General features: G+C 39.2%; 1 protein-coding gene across 2 annotated transcripts in view; it reads left to right on the forward strand.

The window, feature by feature from the left end:
* Nucleotides 1–17,865, forward strand: part of EMB (embigin) — an 18,775-nt gene extending 910 nt beyond the window's left edge. The window contains exons 1-11 of one of the 2 annotated variants that reach the window (XM_026038563.1): nucleotides 7–13; nucleotides 4,119–4,205; nucleotides 5,413–5,502; nucleotides 6,785–6,874; nucleotides 7,783–7,957; nucleotides 9,147–9,235; nucleotides 11,316–11,443; nucleotides 12,590–12,872; nucleotides 13,634–13,667; nucleotides 15,439–15,516; nucleotides 16,749–17,865. In XM_026038563.1, coding sequence (XP_025894348.1) covers nucleotides 4,127–4,205; nucleotides 5,413–5,502; nucleotides 6,785–6,874; nucleotides 7,783–7,957; nucleotides 9,147–9,235; nucleotides 11,316–11,443; nucleotides 12,590–12,872; nucleotides 13,634–13,667; nucleotides 15,439–15,496 — 1,026 coding nt within the window. In that variant the 5' untranslated portion in view covers nucleotides 7–13; nucleotides 4,119–4,126 and the 3' untranslated portion in view covers nucleotides 15,497–15,516; nucleotides 16,749–17,865. Of the gene's footprint in view, nucleotides 1–6; nucleotides 14–4,118; nucleotides 4,206–5,412; nucleotides 5,503–6,784; nucleotides 6,875–7,782; nucleotides 7,958–9,146; nucleotides 9,236–11,315; nucleotides 11,444–12,589; nucleotides 12,873–13,633; nucleotides 13,668–15,438; nucleotides 15,517–16,748 lie in introns of those variants that run through there. The other variant, XM_026038569.1, reaches the window with a different exon arrangement.
* Nucleotides 17,866–18,422: the final 557 nt, after the last annotated feature.

Raw genomic sequence — 18,422 nt, forward strand, 5'->3', positions numbered from 1 at the left:
GCCCGCGCCGCAGGTAAAGCGGGGCCGCGGGGACGGGCGGGGCCGCGCGATGGCGCCCGGCGCTGCCAACGGCGCTGGGTGCGCGGCCGCGCAGCGCTCTGGCGCTCCGGGGGTCCCCCCTGCCCCCGGGCAGAGCCGCGCGGCCCCACCGAGCCGGCTCAGGCGTTGCCGCCGGGAGGGATGGAGCGCGTTGGTCTCGTGGGCTCCCGGTCTGGAATCCGGTGGTGCTGAAATCCTGCACCCGGAGTCTGCGCTGTCCGCCTCCCGGGCGGCGAGGGGCACCCCGGCTCGCGGGGTAGGACTTGGAGTCAAGGAGTAGTAGTGTCCAGGTGTTGCTTTATCTTAGTCAAATAATGTGTCATTAAGGCTTGAGATTCCCAACTCTGTACGTTCTGCACTGGTAAATTGCTTAATTAAAATATCAGTATGCCTTGTGGGTCTTGAGGAGTGCTTTTTGGGGGATTTTGTACTGTGTTTTTAAAAGCAATGGTTAAAATATTCATGAAGGAAATGGGACTCCAACACTTTGGGTCGTATTCTGCCTCTGATGGGTTTTTGTGGTTCAAGAGCAGGCCAGCCGCTCCTAAGGAAAGTATCTATAAAACTTATGCCTTTCATTGTTAATCACCATTTTTGACATGCAGTAATGGCAGTAATATCAGGTTGCTGCTATTTGCTGTGCAGGATGCTAGACATGCGAACTATTACACTACATACATAATAGTAGATATGTGTGTCTGTGTATGAGAGAACTTTACTCAGCAGTCCTCCCTAAAGGTTTCTTCCATCAGTGAAAAGGTTTGGTTACTATAAATGGACCGATATTTGTGGGAAACCGTCAGTCACATCATGACAAGCAAGCCATAATGATATTTATTTTCTGCTGCTGACTTCTGCTACCAAGAATTATGCCCAGCGGTCACTGAAGCAATTCTAAAGGGCAGAGGGCACTTATGCAAAACCATGAGGGAAATTATATCTTTTCCTGCTGTACAATTCCTCTTTGGGGAGTAAGTTCCCAAATCTCCATCCTTCTAAAGTGATGAGTATTATGTCTAGTTTTAGTGAGATATTAGTAATTGGTGTCACCTGTATTAGTACTGTTTATCTGTATGAAGTAAGGCTTTGGTTTTCATGTTTGTATCAAGTCTTGCATATTCATGTGAAGTAACTTCAGTAAGTGGGAAGACTTTATGCCGCAATTTCCATGCAGTCTTAAATGTGGGGAAGGTTATTTTATTCTTCCATTAGTTAATAATTYACAAAAACTCGGTCAGGAACTGGCACAGCAACTAGCTAAACCCCACTTCAAAGGGAAGCTAACGTTACTGCGGAGGGAGATGGACTAAAATTGCCTATTAGTGGAGTCTACAAACAAGACGTATTCTGGAGATGTGAGGAATCAAATTTAACCTGCAAACCAGCATGTTTCCTGTAACGGAAATAATGTTTGTGGTTAAATGCAACCTAAGGAAGTACCATGTGCAAGGCGGCTGTGCTGCTGGTAGGTCAGCTAGATACCCTGCAACTGGTCAGGTAGATACCAAAAGAGAAAAGGCTTCCTAGGCTTTGTTTTGGAATAAGTAGCTTGTATAGTTCTGTATTCTGTCAACTCTATCTTTTAAACCTCTGTAATTGTTGAATTTTTCAAAGTAAGTAACCATGACTTGTATCTATGTTGAGTTCAGGGTAACAAGACGGAAATGCTAAATGCCAAGACGTGTTCTTCGGAGCTTTTTGCTTCATTTAGTTGCCTGGCTTAGTTTTCTAGGTTAATTGCGCCGTGTGCTGCCAGATTCACTTAAGAAAAGCAGACCCACCACATGCAATCTTCTAACCTCTGAAGCCCTGCATGGATTGTACAATCGGAGGAAAGGCCTTGTTTCCTATTGCTTCATTGTTGGGTTTTTTTTGTGGCTTGTTCTGAAGAAAGGGCTTTAGAGTCCTTCATTTGGGTTCTCTGGTGTCTAACGAGTGCTCACACTGCAGYTGTTCCTGTAGTAGCTGATGTTCTCCATGTTCATCCTGAGAACACCTCATGATGTTCTCCAGGTGGATAGTTTCAGATGTTACTGAATTCTTTATGCACTTGCAGAGAGTATAACTGATACTAAATTCATTGACATTCATTTAAACACTAATGATGTTAAATTAAACCAAGTTGCATCTCAGACTTTTCCTATTTGGGCATTTTATTCAATTTCATTCTTGTGAAGATAGTTAAGTGAGCCAGGCTGCTTGTAGGACTTTAAAGCAAGAAGAAAAAACTGAAACTGCTCAGATAAGTACAACAGATCCCCCTCTTTATCTCTAAAGTAATGACTGTAGTAGGGAACAAAAGAAGCGGGGAAAAATATTGCATGCTGTCTTCTGTTCCTTTCTCCATAAAGACTAGGGCCCAGCAACTCAGCGTTTTTAATTGATTTGTATTAGATTTAATCAATAGGTATTCAGCCTGGAGCCAATAGTTTATGAGAAGTTGCTCTACTGTCTGCATCACTGTCTAGCTTGATGACACTGATCATCTAGCGGTGGTTTGTCTTGGTCTTCTGTGTAGTTCAGCAAGTGAGAGGGCAAGATGTAGCATTATTTCTACGCTACTGAGGTTTCCATATGGTCACATATAAACTAAGATATAGAAGCAACTCAGACTAGAAATGACATTGGTTTTAGTTGGTACGTGACTCAAGGAAGAAAGCCAAGATGACAACTCTCTTGGTATGCAAACTGTACTGCAGGTTACCTGGCTTCTTTGCAGAGGGGTAATGGAGCTGCTGTGCAGCTTGGCAGTGGCACCTTCGAAATTTATCATCTTGGAAGATGTTTAATTACTCTGCAGGTGATGCATCTGCTAAACTGGCACCAAGACAGGTGATCCGTGATAACCTCAGAATGTCTCAAGACGCTGCACAGATGTAAAATTCATGGACCTTTCTTCAACCTTATCCTTAATATCAGAAGTATAATAGCCATCCTTTCTTTAATCACTACTGTCAGGCTTGACTATTTAGTAGAGTTTACCGTGTTTCTGTTTTTTTATTATGACTGTATGTGTTTTAAAACTTTTTGGGGGAGCAGGTGGAGGAAGCTGCAAGGTACAGCTTTGTAAACATTAGTCAAATCATTTAAGTTATTTGTGTAAGATTACTTTGTGACTAGGGAACAGCAGAACCCGCTGCAAGTTCTGTAGCAGTAGACAATGTCCTGGAATATCTCAGTGTATATGTGGGTAACATTTATCCTGAACCCTTCATATTAGGGAAGGGAGAAGAAGCTAAAAGAATGTTCATCTTTGTAGATCACATGGGGACCATGAATTTTTAATGCAGGAGGGCATACTCAAATGCAAACAAATCCTGTTCCTGTTTCCCTACTCTTCTTGCATCAATTGAGAACCTCAGAGTCTTGCCTGGCTCCTACAAAAACTTTATTACAGGAACAAAAATAGGTTTGCAGTGATGGTAAGGAGGCTGCAGCGTGGAAACAGTGATTCTTATTGCATGATGAGATCCATGTTCCAGGCTAGTGAGGCCTTTTGCTTTGTTTGTTGGAGTGATAATGGAAGGCAAGGAGATTTGTTATGTCAAAACATAAGATAGGCARGTGCTGTGCTGTAATGGAGTCCTTGCACTGTTACTGAATCTTCCAGTCCGTGTTGGTACTAAGCTGTGATAGTCTAAGCCCACAAACAAGACAGGATTTGAGTACAGATAGCAGATTGTATTAGACTACTGACATAACTTAGAGAAGGTCTTTGCCTAACTTTAGGTTTACTATGGGAAAAGAGAGGCTTGTCTTTTTAGAGAGCGGACTTGCTCTATGAAACAAGCTCTCAGGTTATTGCAGAGATCAAATAAAAGATACTACCCCTGCCTTCGAATTTTCTTTTGCCTAAAATAAAGTGGCTGAAATTCAGCTGATGAAAAGTAATTTTTTTAGAACTTTGGCTGTATATACATATTCTAAATTATAAAATTTAGGTGGAGGAGAGAGAGAATTTAGGTGGTAGTAGGCTGAGGTGATGGGGTTTTACTAAAAATAATTTTATGACTTAGGTCTTTCTAACTTGGTTCCATTGAGAAGGAATAGAATTTCTTTAAATGCTTTTTTCTTTTTAGATCTACCCATGACAACACAAGATGCCAGCCAAGCTCAGGGGAACATGACAACTGAAATGCCAGCTGGCCTTAATGAATCATCTACTGGTAATCATGTTACTTTGGTATACCTAAAGCTATAATATTTTTCCCAGTCCTCTAAAGTAGGGGATGGATGCATCCTAAACATCATGTGGAGCTTACATTTTCATACTAATTAAATCCTTTGAATTTTCTTCAGAATAAGTAGAATTATATATATCATTTAGGTCCTTTAAAGCTACTGTGAGAGTTTGTCCTATGACTTAAGCCCTGGTGATCTGCGTGACAACCTTGTGATGCTCTCAGAGTGGGCACAAGCAGAGAACAATTCCAACTTTTCTGCAGCCTTCATGTTTAATTTCAGGGGAATCATTAGGGCCAGTTTGACCTCTGTCTGATGGAGAAACAAGGCCTGTTAATACCCCTGTCTACAGAAACAGCATTAATGTGAAAAAAAATTGTARTTCATAATTGTTCAAAAATGCCATTTGGGACTGGTGGTGGGTGGGACTGACAACAATCCTGTACTATGAACAACTACCAAATGCACTGCCKTGCAGCTCTGGTCTTCCATGTCATCCATCCTCACATGCAGGTTTCCTGTTTCTGACAGTGCAAAGCCCAGGAGAAGGTGTGAACACCCACCTGGTGAATGCAGGCATCCAGGGGCACTGCATTCCTGGTGCCATGAGCTGGCACATGGGCAAGGCCAAGACTTGCTCTGCAGAGCTGGCAAGCAGCTTGGGAGGTGTGTGGCACCTCTGCCTAAGCTTGCTCAGAGACACCTCTAAKGTAGCCCTCTAGCAGGGAACTGCCCTAGCACAACCAGCTTCTGGTAATGACTGTAGCTGGGAGGCTTTTTAAAACAAGCAAGACTTTGAGGTGTATTTCAGTATTTTATGGAAGAAGATGAAAGAAGAAATATTTTGAGATTTCTTAGGCTTTCAGAGATCTTGCTTCTACTGTGCAATGATCAGCACTGTCATCCAGTGCTCAGAGAGGACTGAAGCCAAGGCCCTGCTCTCCTCTTCTTACTTTCCTGCCTTGGGACCTTTGTATTCCTTGAGCAGGTGTGATCAGGATGCTCTTTTCCTTTTGCTGGAATTAGTTTTTTCACTGTTTCCATCATTTCTGAGATGTATTATAAAGTATATGACARTAGTTTTGCAAGCATGTAGACCATATGTGGTTGTGTGGCTTCTATTTTTGTCTCATCATTTTAATTGAAATAAAATTAAATTTGTTTATAACAGCTTTATCTTTCACCTTACAGAGCCAATTAGAACTACACGGATTGTCAGCCGTCAAACTCGGGAGAGCATTTCAGACTCTTCACCATTTGGGCATAGTGTATCTACACCAGGTAAAAGCAAACATATGTCATCTTAAATCATTAAATTTCAGTTTTTATTCATAATGTGATTATGCAAGATTCATATTAGTTGATAATACTAGAATTTACAGTTTGAAATCAAGGTCATTTAAGTTGTGCTTAAAGCAGTATGGAAACTGGAAATCATGGAAACTGGAAAAGCTCTAAGGTGCTGTAATTGTACTGGATTGACCTTTTCTTTAAGTGTAGTTTCCCCTTTCGTCTTGTAGGGATGTGCTTCAGTTTCCTGGCAAGTTGTTTACAGGTAGTACAATACTAGGGAAGTGGTTATTTGTGTTGGTTATTTGGGCAGATGATATTGTTTCAGATAGCCTAAAATGTGCCATTAAAGATGTATTTTACTCATTTTTTCTGCACTGTTTTTGAAAGGTAGACAGCATGATCACAAGGCAAGTGGTGGGAACCAGCTGTGCCTTGTGCTTGCTGTTGCCTCCCTGATAGCTCTAACGTGCTTTTTAGGGCTTTGTAAAGGTAGTCTAGAAATAGTGCTGCCCATAGTGCTGCAGAAGGGAGATTTTGCTCACCATTCAAGTCCATTTAAATGTCATTTCCTTTTCTAGAAGGAAGTGAGGATCTTTTGGTCTATGATAGTGTTTGTTTATTGTGTAGGGAAGGAAATTCCCTTCAGTACAGARGGAGTTTTGTAGAGCAGTGAGAAATGGATGAGATTCCAGTGCAGCCCAAGGCATTTAGTGGAGATGCCTCTGGAGAACATGGCCTACCTCTGTCTCYCTGGCTGTGTTAACTTGCAGTGGTTTGGAGAATAACCATGGCCTGTCCTCCCATTTCTTTTCCTTGCTTTGTATTTATTTTTTTTTGTTGTTTAATTAATTCTGAGTCATACTTAAATATTGTTTTTTTAATACAGTTCTAGAAACCAGCCAGTAGGCTTTAGGGAAAGAATGTCTATAGGTGACTCTCTGATTTAGTCTGCAAAATAGGCAGCTATTCCATTCTTCCAGTATTTTTTTTTTACATTCACAACTATTATATTAGAAAGCCAGCAGCTATCCTATTAAAATGGTAGTGGCACTGTAACAGTGGTCACAAAACTCTGATACTCTTAAAAGTTCTGACCATTAACACAAGGTGTATGTAAAGAATCTCCATAGGAATCAGCATTTGGAAAAGTCTCTGCTGTCAAAAAATACTATTAAAAAAAAACAGTAACAATTCCATAGTGACTCTCTGCTTCCTGATTACCTCTGTAGGATCATAATGTTTCACTTCACTTCTGTCTCAACCTTATTAGGTCCAGATCTGTCCACGCAAGACTTGAAGCAAGGAATTGAAGTGAAACAATCTAATCTCACTTATGTCGTGTATGAGATACTCCTGTCTGGTAAGTGTGCTGTTTTATCTTCCAGTTAAACTGAATGTCTATGACCACACACGATATATGAGTTGCTAAGTAAGAAGTTGTAAGCAGCTTCCTGGGCACTAGAAGATTGATCTCACTGGGAAGCCCTTTAATTTGTGGAAGTTGTTTACAAAATATTGGAATGATACTTTAAGGACATAATAGCACAGCACTTCATTTTTTTTTCCTAGAATAAACAAAAAATGAGCTAGTGTCTGTTTCTCATTCTGGTATGTGAATTCTTGGTACATGGTTCTCCACTTCTACAGATGTCACAGGTATCATTTTTCTAATGGCTACTCCCCAACAACATAGGGGGGTTCATTTTCCATTCCTTTAAAGTGCAGTTTTAAAGAAATGGATCTCAAATGACACCCATTCAGTTTTTAGCCACTTTTTAATCAGACTGCAGAAACTTGCACTATTGTGAAATGAATTTCATTTGCAAATGACTCAGGAAAATAAACAAGGTAAGTTATGTTTGGCTCACTTGTTGAGACTTAATAAATGGATCTAATAATTGAGTGCTGTGATTACRGTTTTGCTTTGCTGTGAAAGACCAAGGTGTTATACCTCTAAGCTTAACCACAGGTCAGTGGATCCTATAATATTTCATCTCGGACTTGGCATTCAGTGTGTGCTGTTCCATGAACTTCAAATGTCTCTGCCAGACCCCAAAAAGCCTAAAGCATTTTATATGAGGAGCTTGTGCTTTTACACTTGCCGCAGCATTTTTTTAGATATGAATATATAAGCCAACAGGCTGTACTTTAAAGGATTTAAACTGTGAAAAGAAGCCCAATTTTTTGCCCATCAGGGATATGCCTGGGGTTATGGGTGGGGACTGTAATAATTTCTTGTATTCAGGTGGACTATTTTTTCCTTGGTAGGTATTTTTGATACTTTTGTGGAAAAACATATCACTTTGGACAGCCCAGCTAACGTTGAGCTCTCATGCAGCCTGGCCAGTAAATATCCTTATTTGAAAATTGTTCAAGTGACTTGGAAGAAGGGAAACGAAACCATTAAGCACATCAACAAGACTGAAAATAGCTGGAGCATCCAGTAAGTAGCATTYTTGGCAGTTTGACTTGCAGCTTCGGGTGAATTGCACCACGTGTGTATACACAGCCCAAAACTAATGATGTTGTATGCTGGGAAAGAGTGGAAACCAAATGCATTTGCTAAATTGATGACAGTAATCAGTATATTGAAACTGAAGGAAAAGAAGACAGATTGCAATTACCCTGAGCCTGGAGGAAGAGCTCCTGCTTTCTTCTGTGCAGCATTAAACACCCTTATCCTATAAGGATCTTATTCTTCCAGGTTGTAATTCTGTTCGGTAGTTGAAGTAGTGATCTCTGCCTGCAGTGTTGCTAACTAACCCCCTGTTTTGCACCTTTCTCTCCCCCCACAAGCCATGCCTTTCAGAAGACTCTCTGAAAGGCATCACTGCTCAGTTTGTCTACATTGTCAACACAAGGAAAAGAGAAGAACGATCGAGCTTCACAGAAAAGAATATTTAAACTGCTGTAAAGCTTTTCTTCTCTGGTGTCTCTAGCAATGTTGTAGAGAATATTCTTTATTTATGCGTTTTGATATTGGACTCTGAAAATCTGTATATGGTTTAATATTAACCAGGTGGTCCCATGTTTTCTGTATATTTTCAATTAATCTCAGTAATATCCATATAAAATTTCTACAGTGAAAAGATGGGGACAGGGTAGCACTATTTTGCTATTTCATATGCACAACCTATGTAAACCTTCTTCAAAGTGCTTGTGAAATAGATGGAGTCCAGCATTTCCTCTGCTGTCAAATTTATTAGTTGACAGTTCTTAAAAGTTGTGCTGTGTTGGTATTAACCAATTGACTGAAAGACTTTGAGAATCCACAGACTGTTTTAAGTTATCTGGTTTCACGTCCTTCATAGCTCATGCTGTAAATTTTACATTCAATTAAATATTTTTGTTCTGTTGGATCATATTCCTTAAAAGACATCTTGTCCTCTCTAGGTGAGCAATAAGGATGAAAATGGTGCTCAAATTTCTGAGCCGCCCTGTGCTGTTCTTTCTTTTTCCTAAAAATGTCATGCTGTTTCTAGATTGCACTAAACCTGAATCCTAGTGTTTTAACCATGGGTGTTCTGTGTTCCACTACTCGTCTGTTTTGGCTTCTCTCTAACTATTATGGATGACTAACAGCAAAGAATTATGAACAAAAGAACAAAATGATAAAACTTCATATGTTTTAGATTGACAGTCACAAATGAAGATGAATTGGGAAGTTACAGTTGTATTCTTAAAGGTGAAAAAGAATTCAAAGCTGTCTTCCATTTACAAGGCAAGTTCTGTTATGTTTTATTATATCACTTTTCCTTTGAAATGTTGCATATGGTTTAATTAATATGGTTTCTGTTAATATGGTTTCTGGATAGTATGGAAATTGAAATTTAGTTTGATAAGCAGTGGCTAATAGAGTCAAGGCAAGGGGATATCACTATTGAATGCCATTTCTGTAACCTGGAAAGAGGGAACAAAAGTTTCGAAAGAAAAACTCAAAAGCTGTTTTTATCAAAATCTGTTAACAGTCAAAGGAGCAAGGAAGCTTGTGTTTTTTCTAAAGGAAGAGCTGGTTTCCTCCCCATCTCTCCAGCTTTCCGGGGTGGAGGAGGGGGAACGGCCAACACCAAAAATCTTTAAAGGAGTCTCACATCTTTTATTTAAAAAAGCCAATGTAATTTCTGAAAACTTGGACTAAAAAGAATTGGTGTTAAGATCAGTGATGCCTGGTAGAATGGAGGCACATTTTTTGGGGGGGGGGAGGTGGAGAAAATCAATTATTTCTGAATCAACAAATAACTGCTCAAGTGCATCTTGGTAGCACATGCAAGAACATGCTGTGTGTTCAGTTAGAATGTGCCTCACTAGGTAGGATGAGGGAAGAGCCGAGCACCTGAATCTTCCTTCTGTTCCCTTCCCCTGCAACTCCTTTCTCCTGCTCTAGTTTCACTATGASTAATAGGTGAAATTCAGTTGACTTTTTTTTTTTTAAAAAAAGGCTGCTGAGAACCCTCATCTTGTACAGGAACTGTTCCCTTTGCTTTTTGTCTATGKTTTTTTGGAGGAAAAAAAAGTAATCAAGGCAAGCATTTGATCAGTGCAAGCAGGGCTCTAATTGTCAGTGCAGCAAGCTGGCTCTGTTAGCAGGGTATCTGGTCAGGCATCCTCAGGAAGCTCTCATGTGTGTTCACRTCTTAGCAACGCTGACATCTGCTTTCAAACCTTCAGCCAGGGGAGACGAGCTTGCAGTACTGAGGAAAGACAGACTTGTACTAGTTCATTCAGACCTTTTCATCTCTAAATTTGATTCTGTATTTTTCTGGTCAACACGTGGGTAAGATTTAGCCAAACAGCTATGCAATTCTGTACTTCTTTTTGTTTTGGTTTTAAGTCAAAGGAAGCCTTATTCTCTGAAAGCATAAAGTAGCTACTTTAAGGGCAAGCATTTGTTGATAGGGAAGTTGCTTTTTCTAGAACTATGTAGAACTGGCTGACTTGCTACAAGGCAGGGGAGTTGCTTAGTGTGGCTCAAATGCAGCTGTGTCTGATGCTACACAGAGTAACAGCCTGCCATTTTTTAAGATTAATAGTGTAAAGATGGCAGGAAGGAGAGTTTTGAGTCTTCCCAACAGATTTCTCATGCAGTGAGAATGATTCTGAAACTGATGATTAATATGTTGGTAGAGCCTTTTACTATACACTGTGACTAAAAGCATCACTACTGTTAACCACCTATTGCAAAGGTATTTCCTCAAGGCAAGAGCTGGGTGTTTTTGGGTGTGTGCCACCCCTCTCCCCCTGCCTTCTGCCTCCCCCCTCCATCCATGCCCAGCACAACCCTGCAGATTAAGAATAATTAAACTTTTACTCAGTCTGCTGAAAAGAAAGCACATGCAGCTACAAAACTCTCAACTCTCTCACTATGCAGCTTGTCTTGGTTAATTTAAAAAAGAAAATCTTCATATGCAACTTGCTGATAACATTACAGCTAGAATAGATATCTTGTCAGTTTTGCAGATAGAGTAAAATTGCAAAAAAAAATCTTTTCAAATTCAGTAGAACTAAAGCGTGTAGTTCACAGCTGTGGAAGAGGGCAGGATGGAAAAACTGCCCCAATCTGATTCTCGTTTAGTTTTCAAGATTGTTTGACTACTGCAAACAGGATTTCTGTGGCCTTCTGCAGAAATTCTGTATGAAGAACATCAGCCTGAAACRACCCTTCATTAAATCATGATTGCCAAATGACATAGCTGTCCGTCACTTATTCAAGGGAAATGGATCAGATGTTTTTGATCTTTTTTAATATTGTAATTAAAACCTGTAGCTCTTACGTGCTGATTTTTTTTTCTACTTGTTCTTAGTACCAAGCATTGAAGGAAAAGGAAAAACAATAATCAGTTATGAAGGAGACAAAGTCGTAATGATATGTAAAAGTTCAAATTATACCCCCATCGCTTGGAACTGGTACCTGGCCAATGGAAGCGAACAGGTAAGATTCCCATGAGTACAAACAATTTGCAAAGTGTAGTGGCTTCTTGCAGTAGGTTCTGCATATTGCATTTTCATCARTGTTAATGTAAACCTCTGAACATGGAAACAAATGTCGTATATTATTGGTTATCATTAAAGGTGTAGAGTTTGGTGCATTCTGGTTTGTATTTGAAGAGAAGAGCTTGTTTCTCTTCCCAAGTTCCTTACCTAAGAAAATTACAGACAGATAAGAATTAAACAAATCAGAATAGCCTTGAAGTATTTGTTTTTCCTATATTGATAGCTGTATTTCTTGAAGCTCATTCATTGATAGCAAGCAACCTCATAGCAGAACCCTTTTTAGACAAGATGTTAGTAATTTAAAGCGGGGAAACSTAAGCATGTGCCTCCTCTTCCTTATTTTCCTGAGTTGTGTTTCCCAGCCAATGTGACCTCGTTGAGTCACTGGACCTGAACGAAGTCACTCTGTGCAGGAGGCTGCTGYGTAACCTTCTCGGCTCTTGTCTGTTGGAGGCTGTGCAAAGCTCTAGCTTGGCCCAGTTTGACTCCTTCACATGCTCTCCTTCTGGGATCCCCCTTAGCCTTGGCAGCAYGGCCGCTTTGTTCTAGGCCTCTGCTGGGAGAAGCACCATCTGTGAAGAGGAGGTGAATAGATGTGGTCTCCTCTGCTGCTGGAGGGAGAAGGCTGCACTGCCCCAGCAGCACTGGCTCTTGAGATGATACTGACTCGTTTCCCAGTGCAGGGTCATTTTCAGCTCCAGTTCCTTTAGAACTCTGCCTGTTATTTGCCCTGTGGTAAAACATGGTCATTGGCTCTTAACATCCAAAACTGCCTTTGTCAGTGGAGAATCAACAGAGTTAAAAGTATCTCTCATCTCATCCAAATGAATTAAGCAAGGTAGGTTAGAWGATCCACTTCCTAAAAGTGCATTTTCGTTCACTGTTTATAAGGTAAGTAGCTATTAGTAGGGTGAGTAGCTAAGTTAAATCCCTTTCTTAGAGGTAAGCTTTACAAATGCCATTTATTCTTAATTTATTTTACAACTTTATAGACAGAATTTAATATAAAATTACAGATGTTGATAATAGAATTTGACAAAACACTTTCTCATTAAGCCTTCCTAATGTCTTTTTCTGTTTTTAGTTTGCCATTAATAATTCTTTGCTGTCAGATAAATATGTAATTGATCAAGTACCTAGCAACACAACCCATCTCAAGATACTGAATCTCATCAAGGAAGATGATGGCACCTACTGGTGTGAAGCTGTTTTTAACCTAGGAAAAAGCAGAGGAAAGCTGAAGCTTAAAGTTCTCACCTTCATGGTGCCACTCAAACCATTTCTAGCAATACTGGCTGAAGTTGTTATTTTGGTAGCCATTATTTTCCTTTATGAGGTGTATTCCAAAAAGAAGGAGAAGCGTGCAGGTAGGATATCTTTTTTCTTTTTTTTATGCAATATATTGAATTTAGTACCTTACAGTTTTTCATTTGAAGTYACAGACAAAAATAAAAGACAGATCATACTCCTTCATATAAGTTAAATTTAGTAGCTACTTCTGTTTTTTTTCCCTCCTTTTTCTCCTATAAAATAATTATGTATCTAGAATATTGCATTGCTTTAGCTTTAAAATCTTCTACAGGAGTCTCAAGTTCAACTAGGAAGTGCTTTCAGTATGAAATAAGTTTCCCATTAAGGGTCTGATACAGTCCTTACTAACTTTGGTTATAGAATAAAAAAGGCATGAGGAGGCTACACCTCTTTGTGGAATGATTATGAAATGAATGAAACCAAATGTGATTTGTCTTGATGGGAGTGTCAGGAGGAAAATGTGCAAGGAGGGAAATGCAGACATCACAACAGAATGCACTAATCTTTGTTGCTGAGACAGACACCTGTGTGCAAGTCAACTTGGATGCATTGAATTGAACAAAAGTGAAATGCAAGAATATACAAGGAAAAAAAAAAAAACAGTTTTATCAAACTTGATGAAAATCAAGTTGTTCTTAAACTTGAATGTATTTCCAGTTAGGCAGAGGAACAGAATAATTGGAATAATAAGTTCAGTACAAAGAAACAGTATCAAACAAGGATGTTGTTTTGTTTCACTTATGCATATAGTTATTCTTTCTTTGAATTATTTAATGTGTATGTTAGAGCTTTATATAATCCTTTTTCTGTTATGCAGAAGATGAAAAAGAATTTGAACAAGTGGAGCAACTGTGAGTAATGATCTTATATTCTGTATTTAAATATTTGCTCTTTTGCATACTCCTGTGTAATACAGAAGGCTGTGCCTTATTGTTAAAACTACTGATAGGGGTTACCCATGAATATGCAAGTACAGTTTATTCTTGTCCTTAAGCCTTCTTAATCCCATAAGGTACAGAATGTTGCTTTCTGCCTAATACTTAATTATATGGTGTGGAAGTTTTTTTGTTTKTTTTCTAGTCAGAAAAACAAATGACCTCGCTGTAAACACACTTATTTACGCAATTATTTAGGCTTATGTTAGTTATGTCAGTTAAGCAAAAGGCTTAGTTAATAGCCTTTTAGAATAACTAATCATTTTCAGGTGGAAACTTTCCAGAAGAGCTTTTTAGGAATGTTTCAGTCATGACCTGCCCATRTTAACTGCATCTGAATTTGACCAGTATATGGTCCAAACATTTTTCAGATGTAGTTACTGAGGCTTTGGCATCTGGCTTTTTTTTTTTTTTTTGCGCTGTGTTGGGCATAAATAGTACCTCATTGTGAAAGGTTTGCTAACCATCCCTTTTCTGAGATAAACTGTTTCCTTCCCCTTCTACCCACCCTGCCCCCAAAGTCTTTTGGCCTCTTACCTTTTTATTTCCTTTTAAGATGCAGTTCATTAGTTCCTTTTCTCTTTATTTTATTCTTTATTCACACCCTCTCTGACTTTCTATCCCTCCCTCAAACCCTTCTTCCCTCCTGTGCTGATGCTGCTTTGTCTCTCTGAGTGGTACCAATCTCCTTTTGAATTTCTTGTTGCTGTGAACTTTTCTGTTACCCTGTGCTATATTCACTTCCCCATTCTTTTCTCAATGCTAGCTGAAAATGTATTTTATATTTTCTTTGTTTTTCTTCTCTGAACAGTTATAGAACTGTAATTCACTTATTCTATGAGAGGGGATATGTCTTGGGAATATAGTATCCTGTTAGACTCTGGRCTGTTTGGGGATATGTCTTAAGTTGAGAATTCAGTAACTCTTGTCACATAGTCCTGCTTCTTGCAAACGTCCTGAAATTATACTTGTTACGCAATCTAGTGCACTGGTGATATGTTTTTATGCCTTATGAGATGTGACATGCTTGTGAGGCCATGGTTTTTATAAGTTTATTGATCTTTATGGAGTTCTACCTTGTTAGTTAAGTCCCTATGAGAAGAATCTATTAAACCATGTAATTTGGCCTAGATTGGTAAGCCAGAGGGGCTGCCCCTAAAGGAGCACTGCTGCTCCACCATGCCAAGTGATGCTGCATAGTACAGTTGAGCTTGGTCAATGAAGTGTCATTCGAATGTCACATCAGACACTAGATAGGAGGCAGGTGTGTACCCAACAGGAGGCAGGAGGGTGGTGACTCTGCAGTATAAGAGAACTGCTGATGCAGACCTGGCCCAGGTCTCATCTGCCATCGGTGCCGTGTTTGCGAATTGCCAGTACTTCCAAAGAAGCAACGGTCTGAGATGACACTTTGAGCCCATGCTGAATGAAATAGCATACAGCACTACACTAAGGCAATTATTGCAGCTGTTCCTCAAACTTCCCCAAGACTTTGAGACCTTTTTGTGTTGAACATTAATTGTTTGATAGTTGCTTAGGTCACTATATTTATTTTTAAATTCTTTTTTCTCTTTTGTATATCAAAAGAGAAAAAAATCAAATATGTCTTAGATGTGCTCTATGATTTGATTGTGGCACTGTGCTGATTCTGCATTCTGAAAGACCTTTGGAATTTAATTTCTTTCAGTAAATCAGAAGAAAGCAATGGCATGGAAAGCAGCAGCACTAGACACAGGAGAATATAGATCCCTTCCTAAAAGAGGAGGTAAGTGAAGGATGAAATAGCTGAAGAATTCTTTTTCCTTAAAAAATCTAAAAGAACAATAAAATGCCTTATGCCAGCCTGTGTTTTTTTTGCTTTTTTTTTGTGGGAGCAGTGTAGTAAAATTGTAGGCTAATTGTAGACTATAGACATTCATGACTTAATAGCATTAAGAAAGTCCAGTACCTTTTAATCGAATGCTACCATCATTATCACCACTACTGTTTGATAGTTTGGCACATTTATTGAGCCCTTTAAAATAAGGCCCATATTAACCTAATTAATGACTTGATTAATCATGAAGCACTTCTGTGAATGCCACTGTAAATGCTGAGATAAATAAGAATTGCTGATGTATCTGAAGTCTTGCTATCTCAAGCTGTAACTTTGGATGCTGCGTTAGGTTATGGAGGAAGGATGCAAGTAAGATAGCAAGAGGAGAACCCAAGTGGGGAAAATTGCATTGTCAGACAGGTAAAACAAGGAATTACAGGACACTAGATAAGAGGACAGAGCTTAGTACATGAAAGGATTAGTTGATGAAGGGATTAGTTATAGAAAAAAGCAGAAGACACTAATGCTGTGGAAGCTGTAGAGGGAGCTTCTGTGGTTCTCTACCYTCTTTGCAGTTCAGTTGCAGCCTCCTTCAACTCCCCCCAGCTGGAAGAGCTTGTCAGAGGCTGATCTGCSTTGGGGACAGCCCTGCACACCAGCCACTTCCCCTTGTTGCTTCCCTCTGCATCTGCCACCCTGTCTGTCATGGTGAAGGTGGCAGATACGAGTGACTCTGGTGTCACTGCTGGTAGTGCTTCCTCCTCCTCATAGGCCCTGTCCTTGAAGGAAGATTGTTTCTATACCTTTGTGCGTTAAAGATAGGGAAGARAATGCTGTAAAGATCATATAGAGAGAGTAACAAATAAGAAAAAAGTGAGAATAATACTTTTCAAGAGTGTGTTTTCTCCTGTTTCTCATATTACTGAGCTTGCAGTTGGTTGCTGTGACAGACTAGGCAAGGACTTGCTCTGTTTTGGATTCAAACTCCTGTTTTTATGGAGTCATTTTGGCACATGGCTCTTACTGAATTACCAAGGATTCACCAGCTTGTGAATCCAGTTTGAGTAGGAACCTGAACAAACTGGACTATTCACAGACTTTGCCAAGTATAAATGTGTCAAACAAATAAGGGGAAAGAGAAATAATGATTCATGTCATAATATGCTTTTTCTTTAATTCAGTTTTAAGGCAACAGAAGTGGAATGCTGTGCTACCCAACAAAGCTACAGAAGATAAAAAGCTACCAAAGCTACAGAAGATGTATGCAGCTATGCATTTTAAACATCCACTGTGTCTACGTTAACCTCTCTACACTTACTTGTGAGAAATAAGATGCTTTTAAAATGGCTGTGAAAATATTAATTTTATCCAGACAACTTTGTATTCTGATATTCTGCAGTTAGACCTTTGCTGTTAGTAAGATTGATGTTAGGCCTTTTGCTATTACAAGGCAATCTTCATGTAAGCTTGCCTGCAGTTATTTTATGACCGATCTGTTTGAGTTTTTTGTGCCCTAAATTGGGACTAATTTTGCGTTCACTAAATGGATGGGTAATGCAAAATGGGCCATTATCTAGAAGTGAATACTGAAAACTTGTTATAAAGCAGAATTCATAGCATCAAAAAAATTGTTTCCACCAAAGAAAATGCCTTTTTCTAGCAGATGAGGCAAATGTGAYACACAGCCATTTTTACCAAAGAATGGGTGAAAGGGAAATCATTATCATTATTTAAATGAAAGATTAAAGTGTCATAATTTGCTGTGAAGAGCCATAAAATGACTTTATTTGACTTTTTGCCTGCACTCATTTAAATCCAGAAAAATATAGGTATATTCTGAATATTTAAGATATAAATGTCCTTAAAATGCCTTTTCAAGTTGCTGTGCTACTGTGCTGTAATTCTAAATAGCCTAAGCATTTCAACGCCACGCAGGTGAAGTACAACAGCAATACTTCAGAACAGCTGAAAGCAAACAAGCAAAAAGGAGACAGTATCATATCAAAATATGACTGAACTAATTCCCAACTCTTGTACAAAATACCCTCTAGTCTGCAAGTGCCAAAGGTGAGTAGATTTAGGATTTTAATTTGTATAGAAGACAGAAATTTGGAAGTATRGCTCTGATTCATATGCCTGCAACTTTTGGATTAATACACAGCTGGGTTTGATCTGATTTGTTCCCGTTTCCTGYGGCATACTCTACTGTTCTTTAGCAAGTCCCCTCCAAACAGAGAATGCCTTGAGCAGCTGAGATTTTTAGGGTATTAGGATAAATCAGCAGAGCATTTGCTGTGTCTTACATACAGTTGTRATGCTGCTGTTATGACTCACGTATTGCCACAGACGTGCTAGTTGCTGTAATGGGAAATGTACCAATTAATTGCATTATGTATTCAGCAAACAAATTACACAGCTAAAGCAAACCAAGAGATTACATTAGTAGCCTTTTTTAAGGAAGGGAAAAGTATACTCAAATGTTCCTGCCTTCAGCGACAACGTGAGAGCAACCAGGCAGCGTTTGCAAGCTCCCTAGTCAAGGTACAGGAAAAGCCATCTTTTCAACTGCACAGCCTCAAGTGGCCTTTTCTTCCTCRAGAGGAAAGTGGGCATAAAATAAAAGATAAAATAGAGAAAAGAAAAAAAGAAATGAGAATTGGAACTAAATTCAGTGTTCAGCTTTAATGAATTGAGAAATATCAGAAAGCCTATCCTGGGGTATTTTGTTGGAAGAGAGGGGAAAACAAGGTCTCATCTGTGCTTTTTTTCTTGTTTGCTTTCTATTAACACTTTATTTTGTAATATTAATTTGTGGAACTTTTGAAGCACAAATGAAAAGCAATAGGCAATATGGA

Source organism: Nothoprocta perdicaria, unplaced genomic scaffold, assembly GCF_003342845.1.
Source record: "Nothoprocta perdicaria isolate Ctin4 unplaced genomic scaffold, notPer1 scaffold_1, whole genome shotgun sequence".
NCBI classification, from domain to species: Eukaryota; Metazoa; Chordata; class Aves; order Tinamiformes; family Tinamidae; genus Nothoprocta; species Nothoprocta perdicaria.